At 34.6% G+C, this 15,000-nt stretch overlaps 1 protein-coding gene across 5 annotated transcripts in view; it reads left to right on the plus strand.

Annotated features, from left to right (window-relative positions):
* LOC127963294 (tight junction protein ZO-2) overlaps positions 1 to 15,000 on the plus strand; it is an 82,327-nt gene that overhangs the window by 17,663 nt on the left and 49,664 nt on the right. The window contains exons 1-2 of one of the 5 annotated variants that reach the window (XM_052563114.1): positions 4,794 to 5,076; positions 8,217 to 8,277. The exons of 2 other annotated variants lie outside the window; for them this stretch is intronic. In XM_052563114.1, coding sequence (XP_052419074.1) covers positions 5,072 to 5,076; positions 8,217 to 8,277 — 66 coding nt within the window. In that variant the 5' untranslated portion in view covers positions 4,794 to 5,071. Of the gene's footprint in view, positions 1 to 4,793; positions 5,077 to 8,216; positions 8,278 to 13,827; positions 13,921 to 15,000 lie in introns of those variants that run through there. 2 more of the 5 variants (XM_052563117.1, XM_052563118.1) reach the window with 2 other exon arrangements.

Consider the following 15,000-nt stretch of genomic DNA (forward strand, 5'->3'; position numbering starts at 1 on the left):
CAATCTGGTTTTGTGAAGTTAAACATCACTTCTTAATCATATGAATGAGATCTAGTCACTCATGTGAAAAGTGTCCCTCTTGTGTTTACAAGTGGTATTACATGAACAATTCTTCCCTGCTGAGAGTAGATTCAGGCCCATTCAGCTTTACTTTTATTCATAATGATGGTAACCTAAACCATAAGTTAAGACAGCTTCACATGCTGTACATAAATCTAAAGTATGCTTAATATGATGATGTTTAGACCATGTCAGATCCTCTGTGTTCCAGCTCACATGTTCTCCTGCAGGAACTGGACATTGACTCAAATGGATGTACCTTATGTGGACTTATTTATTTATTCATTCATTCATTCATCTTGGTTATTTCTGTCCCAGTCGAGCTGGCCTCACACTTTTGAGATGTATTATTCATTCAAGCGTAGCTGCAGGCACTGTAATCTAGAGGGCACACCCTTCATACTTCATGCCAATACATATTTCAGCAGCAATAGCAATCTTGAACTTCAATCCAGAGCTGTGCAGGGTAAAACATTATTACTGACCTTTGACCTATAATCATGTGTGATATCCAGAGGGTGGGCTTTTATTTATAATGCATTTCTTAAGGAGCAGTGTTGCTGTATGTGCATTCTGATTGGTCCGTTTACAATCAAAGGAGCCTTTATGCAATCAGCCTCCTCTGTAAAGCCTGACTTTTTACATAATAGTCAACATTTGTGCTTTTTTTTAAGAATGGTTTGTTGAACCTTTAGACATATTTCTTTAAAAAGTTTGCGTATGTGTTGTGTCATATTTTTGCTGATATGATGAGAATATGTACCTTGAATAGAAAAAAAACCTCAGTTTTATTAAATGGCCCAAACTGAGCAAAAAAAAAAAAAAATACAATTTAGTGCAGTTGCTGATATTTATATGGCCATAAATTAGGATGAAACTCAATTAAATAAAATGCATATAAATGCCAGTTAACGCTAATTCCCAATAACATTTCAAATCATAATTCTTCAAAAGTCTTATTTTAATCACACTTTAAAAAACTTTTATTTTTATTTTTTAATGCAGTATGGATAATTAAGAAAATATTGCTTCAGTATTAGTGTGTTCATCTTGAAATATAACTAAAAATATAAAAGTTATTCTTACACAGCAAAAAACACATGAACCTGACCTGAGGGGGGGCATTTTTATAATTATTTTAATTTCAGTTACTAAATTGACATTTTACCTGCTGAAAAAGTCTAAGCTTTCGGTCAGATGACAGAAGGCATGTAGTAGATTGTCATATAAAACATGACACAGTAGGCTTTACAGGGTTAAAATTATGTGTTTGCATAATGTCCATCTAGGTTATGTACACTACTAAGGCTACGTTTACACGACAACGATGTAGTCAAAAACGGAAAAGTTTTACCCTTGCGTTTTTAAAAAGTTTCACATATACACAACAGTGTTTTAAAAACGATTCACGTTTACACATATCCTAAGCCAAAAACGCTGTATTACATGTAAACAGCCCCTAAGTAAACTGATTGAAATACTAAACAGATAATTTAGAATTATTATTTTTTTTTGCCTCCCTGATGAACCGTCATTACTTTTTAAAAATGTTTCCATGTTTATTGTGGTGAGAAGCATGCCTATTTTCTGATTAAAATTAAATAAGGGCTTTAGGAAACTGGAGATAACTGCAAAGCCACCACACTGTACTTCATCTCCACTGCGTGAACTCAACTGCCTGTTAATCTTTTCTAATTAGTATGTGCAAGACAGCTGAATCAAAACATGCCCGCTAGGCCACTGGATCACAATTTGCTTTAGTCTTCATTCTGAGCTGCATCTTCACTCCAGAGTGTTTTTACCTCATTTAATGCTGCTCTTCTGACATGCTTTTTCTGTAGGTGCTAATTAGGTCCATATGCCAGATTTTATTGAATTCTTGTTTTTTTTCTCACCTTTCATCACACCTAACGTGGATGTGCCGAGGGATAGAGACGCTCTCGTACCCTTTCATTTCAGTGACAGACCCAATCCAGGCCACAGAAACAGGCTTTTGTCCTCTGCTGAGTTCACACTTGATGCACCTGTGCTGCACAAAAGGTCCCTGTACACGTTTGCATTCTTGCTTCTATTCCACACATCTAAGGGTTTTATTAATTATAAATTCATGGCAGTCTGGTTTAGAGATGTTGTGTTGCCAAAAGAATAGCCATCAGCATTTTAATTATTTTTAAGTCATAGGTTGAAACTGTATTTAATTTAGAATTTTTCTCTGATATGTAGAATGCATTTTTATTAGACGTATTCCTCTAAACTAAGTTCAGTAGTGTCAGATTTTTTTGAAAATATGAACAAAACATGTTCAAATGTTACCATATTGCTTCGACGTAGGCTTTTTAACATCCTAGGAAACTGTTCATTCCACAAAAAGTTTGTTTATAGTAGAAAAAGGTTCTTAAGATCAATAAAGTGTATTTACACTAAGAAAAAAATATTTGAGGAATGCAAAATGTTTATTTTTTATTTTTATTTTTTATGACATCTCTGCAAAAATCCCTTATTGGTAAAGTGCCAAAAAAATTTAAATAAAATGTCCAGCACATTTTTAAATATATATAATCATATTATGACTTTGAGGTAAAAAAGAGCATACTATTTTTTTTACCACATTTTTACCATTTAATTACTACCATCTTTGTTTATTAATATCATACTTCACATGTTGGGTGTGTGATATCATGTTTATCAGTTATTCATAATGAAATATATTAATGAAAACATTGCAGTTTACAACATATATTACTCCTTCCAGGATTTCAGCTAAAAAAATATAGGACTTTTTTCTCTATTTTTTTTTTAATCCATTAACATTAAAAGTGGGTGTTATATAGAGAATTTTATTATCAGATTGCCCATGTGGGCAAAATGGAATCAGCAGTCAAGGAAATTCATTTCAGACAAACATAAAAGAACATTCAATTGAACAGCTCTTAAAAAAACTATTATTAACTTTAAATTCATATTTAAACTACATTTCTGTTTTCTATTTGTTTAAATTCAGCATTTGAAACTGAATCAAAAAGGCCTTCTCGATTCAGTTCTGGATTGCACACAACCCCAGCAGCCAATACTCATAGAGACATATTTTTTTTATCCACTTGTGATTAAGAGGCCAGTCACTGAATCAGACTGGTTCAGCATCTTGCTGTCATGATTACAGCAAGGTCAGTATACAGAATATCACTTAACACAACAACGCACTCCACATGTGCACACACCCACAACAAATACTACAGATAAGAAAAGGCACATGTTTGATCACACATTTTGACATTAAAGATTCATGCTAATGCATGTGAAACATGATATAATTCACTAAACATCATGAAATCACTCACAGAGATACTTAGACGCTGCTCTGATCCGTAATGTGTCCAGCCATGCTGGAGTAACATCTCTTGTGGTGACATCATCCGTAACAGAGAATGCTGGGAGATGACAAAAGACTTCTGTGACAGAGTTCATGTATGAGTAAACAAGCTCACTGGGTGTTTCTGTTCATAGTACACAGCTCTGAGTGGGACCACTGAGGTCATAATTGTGTCTCAGACAGGGAGTTGCTCATATACTGCACATAAAATGTATTATGTTTCTATTGTTTTATGTTCTGTTGCTTTAAGCACTTTTAATTATTGCAGTTTATTTACACTCAGATATTAGTCATACCAGAAGCTTCTGAATGTTCCAGGGTGTCCTTTTGTAATTTAGATGTTTTAAATTTAGATCTGAGCAGATAAATTTAGATCCTCATGAAAATATCTCATGAAAAGGCTTAAGGGAATTGTTGTAGTGCTTTTTCTTTGAGAGGGTTGACATGTTTGCTCTGAAAATCAAGACTGGAGTTTTGACACTTTGTCATTTGGTCCCTCGCGTTTCAGTGAGGACTTAAGATAGACCATGCACATTTATAATGTTCCTTAATTTAGTTTTGGAAATATTGGCTGTTTTCTGTTTTGCTTTATAGAGCACAGGTTAATGTTAACTATAAGAGAGTCAAAAAAGAAGGGTGCTTACAACTTCTTTTATGTAGTTGGCAGAGCATCGCATAAACTCATTCCAAAATAACACATATACTGACATAAAGTATGCATACTCGTGTACACTACTTGCAAGATTTCTGAAAGATTAACAGTGCTTATATATAGAATTAAGTTATGGAACATTGATTTTGATTTATAATCTTTGAAAGAAAAAACATTTTCCCCCGGCAATTTGTCTTGCGGTTTGTGTGCACCTGACGATTTATCATTTTTATTAGGATTTTAATGACTATCATCAATATCTGACTGTTTAAAATACATATCTACTGTATCTGAGATAAACACCTCATATCAGGACCTTAACTTTTAAATCCGCATTTAAACTTTTTTTTTTGTAATAAACCATGTTTATATTAAACATGACATAAACATAGCTTCTCTTTCGTGGTATATCTAAAGTTGTTAGCTACACTTGACAGTAAACATGGTTCAGTGTGTTATCATGCAACTCTCTCAGGGAACAGTTAAATCAATGTTTGCCCGCTGGGCGCAACCATTCGACAAGCGGGGGAGGATGATTAATTAACAAACGAGTGCAATAAAAAATATATTAAGCTAACAGACTAAACATTTATTGTTTTTTAATACTTTGCAAGCATATTGTTTATACTAAACACGTATTTTTAAATTACAACGCAGGGTTTATAAATAAGTTGCGTGCAAGCACATCACACACCCCTTTTCCGTTGTTGGTACAATCGTGAAGTAGGTTGGCTTGGGTTGAAAGTCGCTCGCAGCAAAAATGTTTCCCAGGGTCTGACTTCGCGTCCTTATTCGCTGTTCGCTCCACCAGGAACGATTTCACAAAGATCTCTTGCTCAAAAGCCATGCTGAATCCAAGAGACTGACGACAACGACAGATTAGGGGGGAAAAATAGCCTTTGTTCCAGCGCTGAAGTAGTTTTTAAACAGAGAAATCAGGATGCCCGTGAAAGGTGGAGGAAGAGTTGCTTATCCGAATAAAAGCGACAATGTTGTAAGTATCGCTGCCGAGGGAATGTCATGTACAGTTTTTCAGGAATAGTTTTATGTTTATTTCGGAAAATAAATCCTAAGCACTAGAATATAAGTCATTTTGATCAGACATAGATCAATCAGACATACATTTTTTATGATAATAATGTTGCTTCAGTCAGTGGAATTCTGTACTGTGTACTTCACCTGTTGAGTTTTCCTCAGGGCGGACGCTACTGTATCAGCACTCTCCCAAATAAGTTACTTTTAGAGCCGGTTATATGTTATATTTCTAATGGTCAGAAATGATCCTTGTCATTTAGAGACGCCCACCTCTAAATACAATTTTATATAAACATAACGGGGATTGTTGTAGTGCTTTCGCTTTGGGAGTTGCTGACATGGTTGGCCTAAAAAGTCAGGACTGAAGTTTGACGTTTTGTCGTTTGGTTTCTTGTATTCCGGTGAAGACTTCAGATTTTTGATATAAACCAGAAACAATCCAGGCACAGGTGTTGTGTCTAAATAATGTCACCTAATTCCAGTCTTTGAATAGGCTTATATTGGTTCATTTCTATTCTGTTTCAAACAGCACACCTTGGTACGGACCATATACTATAAAATCTAAATTAATTTATAGTAAAAGAAAGTTTTAAAGTACTAGTACATACATTTTTAAAATTAGATTTTGGACGGTGTGAATCAAAAGTTTGGACACACCAACAGTATTTGCATTATTATCTACATTTACATAACAGTGAAGTTAAATTATGAAATATCTCACAAGGAAGAAAAGGAATTATATAGTGACCACAAAATGTTAGACCAATCCAATGGAATAATTATCTCAATTTCTTTGCTCGTCATCCTAGGATGCTTTTTAAACCGTATTGAAGAATTTTGCAAGTATGATAGACACTTGTTGAGTGCTTATTCCGTATATATTTCAATATATATTTTTTTGTATTTGCAAAATTAAGAAGATATATTTATAAGGTGTATATATATATTCAGTTAACGTTCATATAACCCAATCTTTGCATCAGCTCTACTATTTATGATATCATATCAGCTCAGCTACTGTTGCATCAGAAAATAACTTATTTAAACTGTCATTGATGCATAAACTAGTCCTGGAGCTCTCTTTGAGTGCTGGGACCAAGTCACATTGACTCTGTTTGAGTCAAACTATGGCTGTGTCTCATTACCTTTAGTGAGCTGCCTACATCAGATGTATGTTGGGGCATTCTAGGCAGGTACTGAACCTGCCGAGTTGATGTTCCCCAAAAATGCAGTCTAGGTAGGCAGCTCACTACATTTTACAACTGAACCTATGTTGCCTCTTGTTGCCTCATCCGAATGGACAGCTGATGTTGTCGTCTCAATGTGGAGGTATTGTGTTCACCCCAGTGGCCTCCTCATTTGGCTTGGTATTTTCTGTCTGGTTTGGCCCAGCGGGAGAGCAGCTTGGGCTGCAGATTATCAGACCTCATTATTCAGGAGAGAAGAGGCCTGATTCTGATGTAAGGATGAGAAGAGTTGTTATAATCACACCCAGACTTATAGCTTCTCAAGAGCCAATCTTCTTATACTCACACTCACAAAACTGATTTAAAGTCTTTACTTCTTTTGTGAGCAATATTCAGTGCATTCAAGTTAACTTAATGAAAGTTTGAGGACTCGTTTGTGTGTAGGATATGCACAAATGCAATTATACATCCCCACAAAAATCATAAAATAGTGTTTGTGACTATTGTGCTGTATTCTAAGTCATCAATTTCTTTAGAGCTTTGTGTAAGGAGCAGACCATTCAATAATAATCTCATTTGTCATTCTGCATATTTAAACCGAGGTGACTCATTCAGTTATGACAAACACATCCACCTCATTTGCATCCATGTTCAGATTAAAAAGAGACGTGACAACATATTGACACCTAGTTTGGTGTCATTGATTCTAAATGATTGATTATTTCATGTGTTGTAGCTAAACGTGACTTTTCAGATGAGATTTGAGAGTTGCTGCATAGGGAAATCATTGCTGCATGTTTATCAAATGACTTCTGAATACTCCCAATACAGTGCATGAGTCATTTTAACCACTTTTCTCTTTTTTTTTATTTTTGTAGTGTTTTTGATTATTATTTTTTAACTAAACAGCTGTGGTAACCATGGACAGTGCTATTTCTGGAAAAGAAAAAGTGAGAAAAACTGATGACTGAATATTTACTGTCGGGTGAATGTTTAGATACGATCTCAGCTTGATGCTTACTTTTTCCCCAAGGAGCAAAATAAAAAAAAATTGTAAACAGAAAAAAACTATCAAATTATATTGTTCCTTAATAAATCGATACAAAGAGATATTTAAAAGCAAAATGTATGCTACATTTTAAATATTCCAGCTTCAAACTGTATTTAATAATTATGTAATAGTTTTTAGGCCTAGTTTAAACTATGTACTCTTTGTATACTTTGTCTGTGTATAAACATATTATTGTTCCAATGCTATTAAAATCTTTATATTAAATAGGCGAAAGAGTTTACACTGATGCCAGATCCAGTGTATTGCATAACCAAAATACCAATAATAACAGGAATAAAATAACTTTTTGCATAATGCGGGACATTTAATTATAGCAGGCCTGAAATACACTAGGACTCTTATTTTAAAATGTCAATGCTTTACTTATCTATTAACTTAGTACATAGTACTATTACATTAACATCGTACAATATAAACACTAAACATGGTCATAATTGATCAATAATTGGCATATTTTTCAACAGCAAATATATATAATTTATTGACTGATTACCACATTGTTACTTTAAAACATGCAACACTCATATTTATTTTATTAAGTCATAGGGTTTTGAAGGTTTGAACATTTTAGTTTCAAATGCAAGTGAAAATCTCACATTATCGAGTCCTGATTATTACTGTTACCATGTTGTTTTAGCATTGTACTGTTGTGTCTAATCGGGCTCATCTAGGGGCCGCTTGCTCCCCCTGACCAAACACGTGGAGCAACATCCTCCAATCCGGCCTAATCCACTAGAAGGCTTTTAATTCTGGCTAGTTGCCTTTAATCTCCCGCGAGGCTGCTTGGCTTTGGTTTTTCCGCTTCAATCACACCTTTTAATTAGGATTCTTTGTTTGCAGATTCATATTCGGACATAATTTCCTCTGTACATCCTGCATGAGGACAAAGACAACACTGAAGGTAGTCTTGTTGTTTTGGTGCTGTGTTTTGTAAGACATCCTGATGTTTTGAGGCTGTGTTACGTCTGCACATACTGTACACCAGTGCGAGCTGGTTTATTGCAAATGCTTTTTGCCAGGCACAAGGGCACTCGGTTTAAATTCCTCCTGCACAGGCTGCGCTAGTGGTTCAAACGAAACAATGGTTCCACCTGTCACTCACATTCTCTTCAAAGGATTAAACTAATTAAACCTTTAGTGTGTGTTAATAATCTATTTTGACACCTAAATTGCCACATCACTTTAAAGTCTGAATGGAGTGTGTGGCAAACAGTGATTGTCTCAATTTTTTTCTTGAAGGGCAAGAGCTGTAATTTGCTTCTGTATGAAGATAAACTGTAATTTCTGTAATAAAAAAAAAAAGAAAAAAAAAGTATTATATATATATATATATATATATATCATTGGGGGTGGAGCGAATGTGTTTTAGTAATGTTTTTTTTTTTTGGGGGGAAGGGAGGGGTGGTTGTAATGGTCTGTTTATTAAAATGAATTCAATAATTAAAGAGTTTTAAATGATTCAAGGCAATAAAGAACCAGAAAGAAGAATGGTAAAATAATAAGAATTTAATTTGAGCTATTTTGTATCTTTTTTTTTTAGATATGCACACATTTATTCTTCGGTGTGCCCAAAGCGAGAATCTTTATAAGGGAAAAACAACTAACGATTCCTAACACCGTGTCTACACCAGATGCAAGCGTTGCGGCACAACAAAATACTATAGAACCACTGATCTATAATAGAGATTCACTATATATAGAGCTCAGTATAATCAATGATGCTGTCTACACTGGATGCAGCATTGCGTGACACAAAAAATCCCTGACAGTACTGCTACTGGGTTCTGTTTATGACGTGCTGACACAAAATTCGAATGATTTTCAACATTCCCTTTGTCGCGTCCAGTGAAAGGCCGTCGCAACATTGTGATTCTATTGGCCATGGATTATGGCATCATCTATTGGCCCTAGTCCTACCAAAGGTTGTTCACACCAAGGATGAAATAACGATAACAATATAGTTAAAAAAAAAACTTTCTAAATTTATAAGAATAGCAAAGATCATACCAAAACTATAACATTAATGACACAGAGAAGCAATATTGTTGGAATCACTTTTAAAATGTTTTTTTTTTCCCAGCTGATGAGTGATGATAACATGGGCAACCAATCAAAATTTATTATAAACAAAATGTTATTATGCATTGGTGTGGAGTCTGCAGACTTTCTTGGTGCATGTGAACGGATCTTAAGAGCTGAGGCAATTTTGAAACATTAGCCTGAAATAGTCATGTTTTTCTTTGTAGTTTGTGGCTGGATAATGCTTCTAAATTACATGGAACAGTTTGAGCCTCTGCGCTGGATATTTTAGGCCTTTGCTCCTCTCACCAGGGTGTACATCCTGTATACATGCACATGTATCAGTAGTTTGGTTCATGCAAGCTGTGTGATCGTTTGATCTCAGTTGGACACACAGAGTGATGTCAAGATCAGTTCCCATGTACTGCGGTTTCCTGTCTTCTCATCAAAATTTAGTTTAAAAGAAAAAAAGGTCAGCTTGTTTTCATTTAGACTGACTTCTTATACAGAGTCTTATGATTTTCCAGAAGTTGTTATTTCCTCCCTGGCCGCAAGGAATTAGATTGGGCTTATCTAGGAATGGCCATGATGAGGACAGTTTACAGCTTGCTTCCTCTGCTGCATTGCTTTCCTTTTTTAACTCTACCACTAAAGTTTGCAGACCCTGTTCACAGAGTAAACTCATTAGATCCCTATAAGGCTCTCCAGACGTTGTCCTAATCGCCCGGTGATGACAGAGAAGTGAATCTCTTTCCTCCTCTATCATGTTTGACATCAGTCATCTGTTGTGGATGCATTGAACGTTTTGTAATTCCAGGTTATACTGCCTCTAATTTAAGTTTCATAATCTTGTGATGGAAAGTTTTTTTCCCCTTCCCATTAAGGGTTTCATCAGTTTGGGGGGTTGCTTTAATTTATGGTTTAATTGAATTTACCTTGGTTGTCAATTTAAGGCAGATGTGCTTCAGTTTGATTTCAGGTTTCTGCAATTACTTGGTCATAAAAAAATGCTTCTTTTAGCTAGAGGGCAGATTTGTTGTTTAGAAGGCCTGTTTTGATTTCCCTTGAGACTATGGTTCATTAGTGAAAGCTAGGTGAGATTACGTAACTGAGACAATGGCACATAATTGTTTTTGTAAAAACAATCATAAAGGACAATAATTCATTTCATTTGAGTTTGACAACTTATTATTTTCATTTGTAAGCGATGGTACTGGCTTAAAGTCACCCTGACATTTTCTGAATAGATGTACTAGATCTTATTGTGAATGATTCATTTATTTGTTAAGTTTTATAAAAATAAATAAAATAATAAATAAATAAATAAAAACTTTATAATTTTTAATCAAAATTGTATTCATAACTCAGTTTTTTTCAAATAGAAATTAATTTTAGAATCTTAGAATTAAAATTTGAATCTTAATTTTAGTTAAATCTTTAGTAATTTGGTTTGTCATTTTTGTCTTTTTTTTTCTTTTTCCTTTTTAACTTGTCTGTGCAGTTTTTAATTTTTATTTAAGTTTGAGGTATTTTAGTACCAAGTTCATTTAAATTTAGTAATTTTTTTTTTTTTTGGTGGGGGGGGGGGTTATTATTTCAGCTCAAACTACAATTTTCAAGTAACTAAATTTTTTCTTTTTTATGGTTATGCATTGTTATTTTTGTTTATTAATAATATTTAGTCAACTATAATTACCTTGATGGCGAAAATGACTTTTTGGTTATGTATGCCGGACTTCTCCAGTCATTTAGTCTGCTACTTCTGTGTCATTGTGACTTAAAGTACAATTACTACATCCAAAATGTATAAAAACAAACTAGAGTTGTGTCTATGACATAAAATTTACAGTGAAGTAAACGATCCACTGAAAAAATGAACTAAAGTTTAAAGAAAATGTAAAAAAATTGTGAAATTAATTGAATTAAATCATCATGTTTAATCCATATATATATATATATATATATATATATATATATATATATTTATGCAGCAAATACAATTATATATTGAACTTATTATAGAACATTAAATTATTTTAAAACCTCATTTAAACCTACAACATCCTTTGTATTTATCTGTGAAAAAACACTAATGCTTTGGGAATTACAAGCATTTGCACAAATCCAATTATTGAGGAATTCGTTTGTGTCAGAGATGTGACCTCAGAGAGACAGCAGAAGATTGGAGGACAGGAGTGGGCCGGTGGAGAACATGGGATGGTGGATGAATAAAAGAGTTGTTTACACTAGCGCAGCAACAGTGAAAGCAGAACATTGTTCCTCCATAAACACTCTCCGAAACAATGAAGCTCTCATGCTGGAGAGACCCTCAGAGGAAGAGGGGGAGTTTGAGGACCGGAGATCTGTTAAGTCTGTTTATACAATATGTGATGGTACTAATATCAAATGATCCAAGATCTAAATTTCCACTTGTGTGGGTAGAAACCTTGAGTTGATCCTGCTACTGGTGCTCTTAGACGGTGTGTGCATAGGGTGTTACTTCAAACATTGGCTGCATTTTGTCATTTAATGCAACAGGAACAATAGTGCTATGTTGTTGTCACTTGGGAAGTCGTGGCCTAATGTTTAGAGAGTCTGACTCGCAATCGAAGGGTTGTGAGTTTGAGCCTCGGGCCGGCAGAAATTGTAGGTGGGGGGAGTGCATGTCCTGTACAGTGCTCTCTCCACCTTCAATACCACGACTTAGGTGCCCTTGAGCAAGGCATCAAACCCCCAACTGCTCCCCGGGCGCCGCAGCATAAATGGCTGCCCACTGCTCCGGGTGTGTGTTCACAGTGTGTGTGTTCACTGCTGTGTGTGTGTGTGCACTTCGGATGGGTTAAATGCAGAGCACAAATTCTGAGTATGGGTCACCATACTTGGCTGTATGTCACGTCACTTTTAAAAAATCTTGAAGTTTCATAAAAAAACTATTGTACATTACCGTGTTACATATATTTATTTGCTACAGTATTTATTAGTAGAGCTTGATTCTGTTTTTCCCCTCAACATTTTGTTTGATTCACTACTGATAATGTTGAAAGTTTACATCTCTCAATGCTAATTTTGATGTCACAGCTGAAAATAATATATGCTTTTGAACACTCTTATAAATCGTACACTCACTATAATTATGAATTAATGTAATTAATTACTTTATCAATTATTAATATATATATATTTATTATATTGATTATCATATGTGACCCTGGACCACAAAACCAGTTATAAGTAGCACAGGTTTATTTGTAGCAGTAATCAGTAATACACTGTATGGGTCAAAATTATAATTCTTTGTTCTATTCCAAAAATCATTAGGATATTATTAAAGGCAATGTTTCTCAATATGTTTTTTTTTTTTTTGACCTTCAGAGCCCAGATTTTCAAATAGCTGTATGTCAGCTGTTATATCCTTACAATTTATTTATTCAGCTTTCAAATAATGAAATCTCCATTAAAAAAAAAAAAAGGACCTTTATGACAGGTTTTGTGGTCCAGGGTCACATATGTCCTCTTTAAAGTTTGCACCAAATTAAAATAAATCAGGCCCAAAGGCTTTTCATTCTTTTAACATTATTGCACTTTGGACATATTTACCATGATTTCTTAGTTAAAATACATTTTATTTTATAATTTTTTTATTATTGTACTTTATTCTTTTTTTTTTTTTTATTTAATTTAAAATGTTAATATTACATATTTAACTAATATGTATTTTTCATTTGATTTTAATCTATTACTATATATTGTATTATTTTGAAACTGTATTTTTATTGTAGTATTGAAGTACTGGTTCTTTGCGACATCGCTGTTGTCCCTAAACTCACATTATCTGAACGTGAAATTGGTTTGGTGCTCATATATTCCTACAGTCTAAGCTCAAATACCGCTCTTTCTCAGAAATCATTGTGAGTAGTCAGCACATTAGCTGGGAGAAAACAACCTCTTGTTTTACCAGAAGAAGACCACAAGGTTTGAAATGTCAATAAGAATCCATTGTCCTTAAAAATGACACGAACGTTCCCTCCTCCAACCGCTGTTGGCATTCGACATGCTTGGGTTTTGAGGTTTCTTTTTATTTAGCGACTGCTCTCGAATTCCCAGCGGAGCTCTACTCAATCATTTAGAAACATCTTGGTATCCTTCATGGAAAACTGATGGAGGGAGTGTTGGTTTCGTAAGCAGCAGGTTCGTGTCGTCTGACTGCTGCGAGGAAGAGAGTCTCATGTGTTCATCATATTACATTTCAGCTCGTCATCAGAAAGCATTGACCTGATTGGCTGAAACCAGCAGTGTGGGCAGAGTCCCGTGCCCTTATATATCCCTCATGGCAGATCCTTTTTTTTTTGTTATGCAAAGCATTGTGGGAAGTATACAGGTGTAATCTGCGACCTTCTTATCTTTCATCATATGTTTGTTTTGGTTTAATGTGTTGACTCGGCAGAGCAAGGGAATGTGGATAGTAGAGGATCTGGACTCGACTTGAGACGCGCTTCGCAGGATGGCTGTTAGGTTTCTGCATCAGGTAACTGGTAATAGCTGGAGGTGTGCACCTGATACCTGAAGGAAAAGCATACAGTACACCAGTTGATGGAGCGCAGGCTTGGTCTGAGCTGTCTAAATGCTTTTTCATAGCTGGGCTTTTGACCTGTAAGAAGCTCAGCCTGAGCTGTATAATGTGCAGGCATTCATGGCTGATGTGGGACATTAATTACTGAAATTACTGAATCGCATGAAGCAAAATATGAACTTGAGTAAAACTACTGCATATGCTAAACATTACCAGTCTTTGATTAGGAATAATTGTATCTATCTATCTGTCTGTCTGTCTATCCACCTATCCATCTATCTGTCGTATCTACTGTATCTGTCTGTCTGTTGTTCTATAGTTCTGTCGCTCTGTATCGTTCTCTCTATCGTTCTGTCATTCTGTGTCTGTCTTTTGTTCTATCCTTTAGAAAAAGGTGTATCTTTTGTTCTTTACCCCTTCAACAATTATATTAGATATATAAAAAAAATTCAAATATTGGTAATAAATTACAGAGGCCATTATTTATTTAGAATGGCATTTATCTTTGATAACACTAGATTTATGGGCTTATTTTATGGTTTTTGATGATTTTTTAGTTTTTTACCTTCAGCTGATTGATTAACTTGATCACTGAGAACCATAAACAGCAAATTTTTTTGACAAACCATTTCTGTTAAATGTGTTTACTTTTTTTAATTTATTTATTTTTTGCCATTCATTTGAGCTAGAACTTCTTCTCTGGCATTAGCAAATGTGTTGGCTCATTGGAATGTTCAGAAAACTCTGGAAGTATCATGATATAATTCCGGTAGATTGTTTTAGTAACACTTTGCCATTAAAAATGTGTCACATGGTATTCTGACTCACTTATATGTAATTATAACAGGCCATGATACAGTCTGTTTACTTTGATGACTGTGGTTTTTTGTGAAATTTAGCTGTAGCCAAACAGGATTCACATGAAAACATCTGAAGATTTCTGTAGTTTAGGCATTTGCTTATTGACTAAGAAGAGTCTGTCACATACATGTTTGTGGAATGCAGGGTTGGGTCAAATGGGAAGTGGGTAAAAAT

This window comes from Carassius gibelio, chromosome B8, assembly GCF_023724105.1.
Source record: "Carassius gibelio isolate Cgi1373 ecotype wild population from Czech Republic chromosome B8, carGib1.2-hapl.c, whole genome shotgun sequence".
NCBI classification, from domain to species: domain Eukaryota; kingdom Metazoa; phylum Chordata; class Actinopteri; order Cypriniformes; family Cyprinidae; genus Carassius; species Carassius gibelio.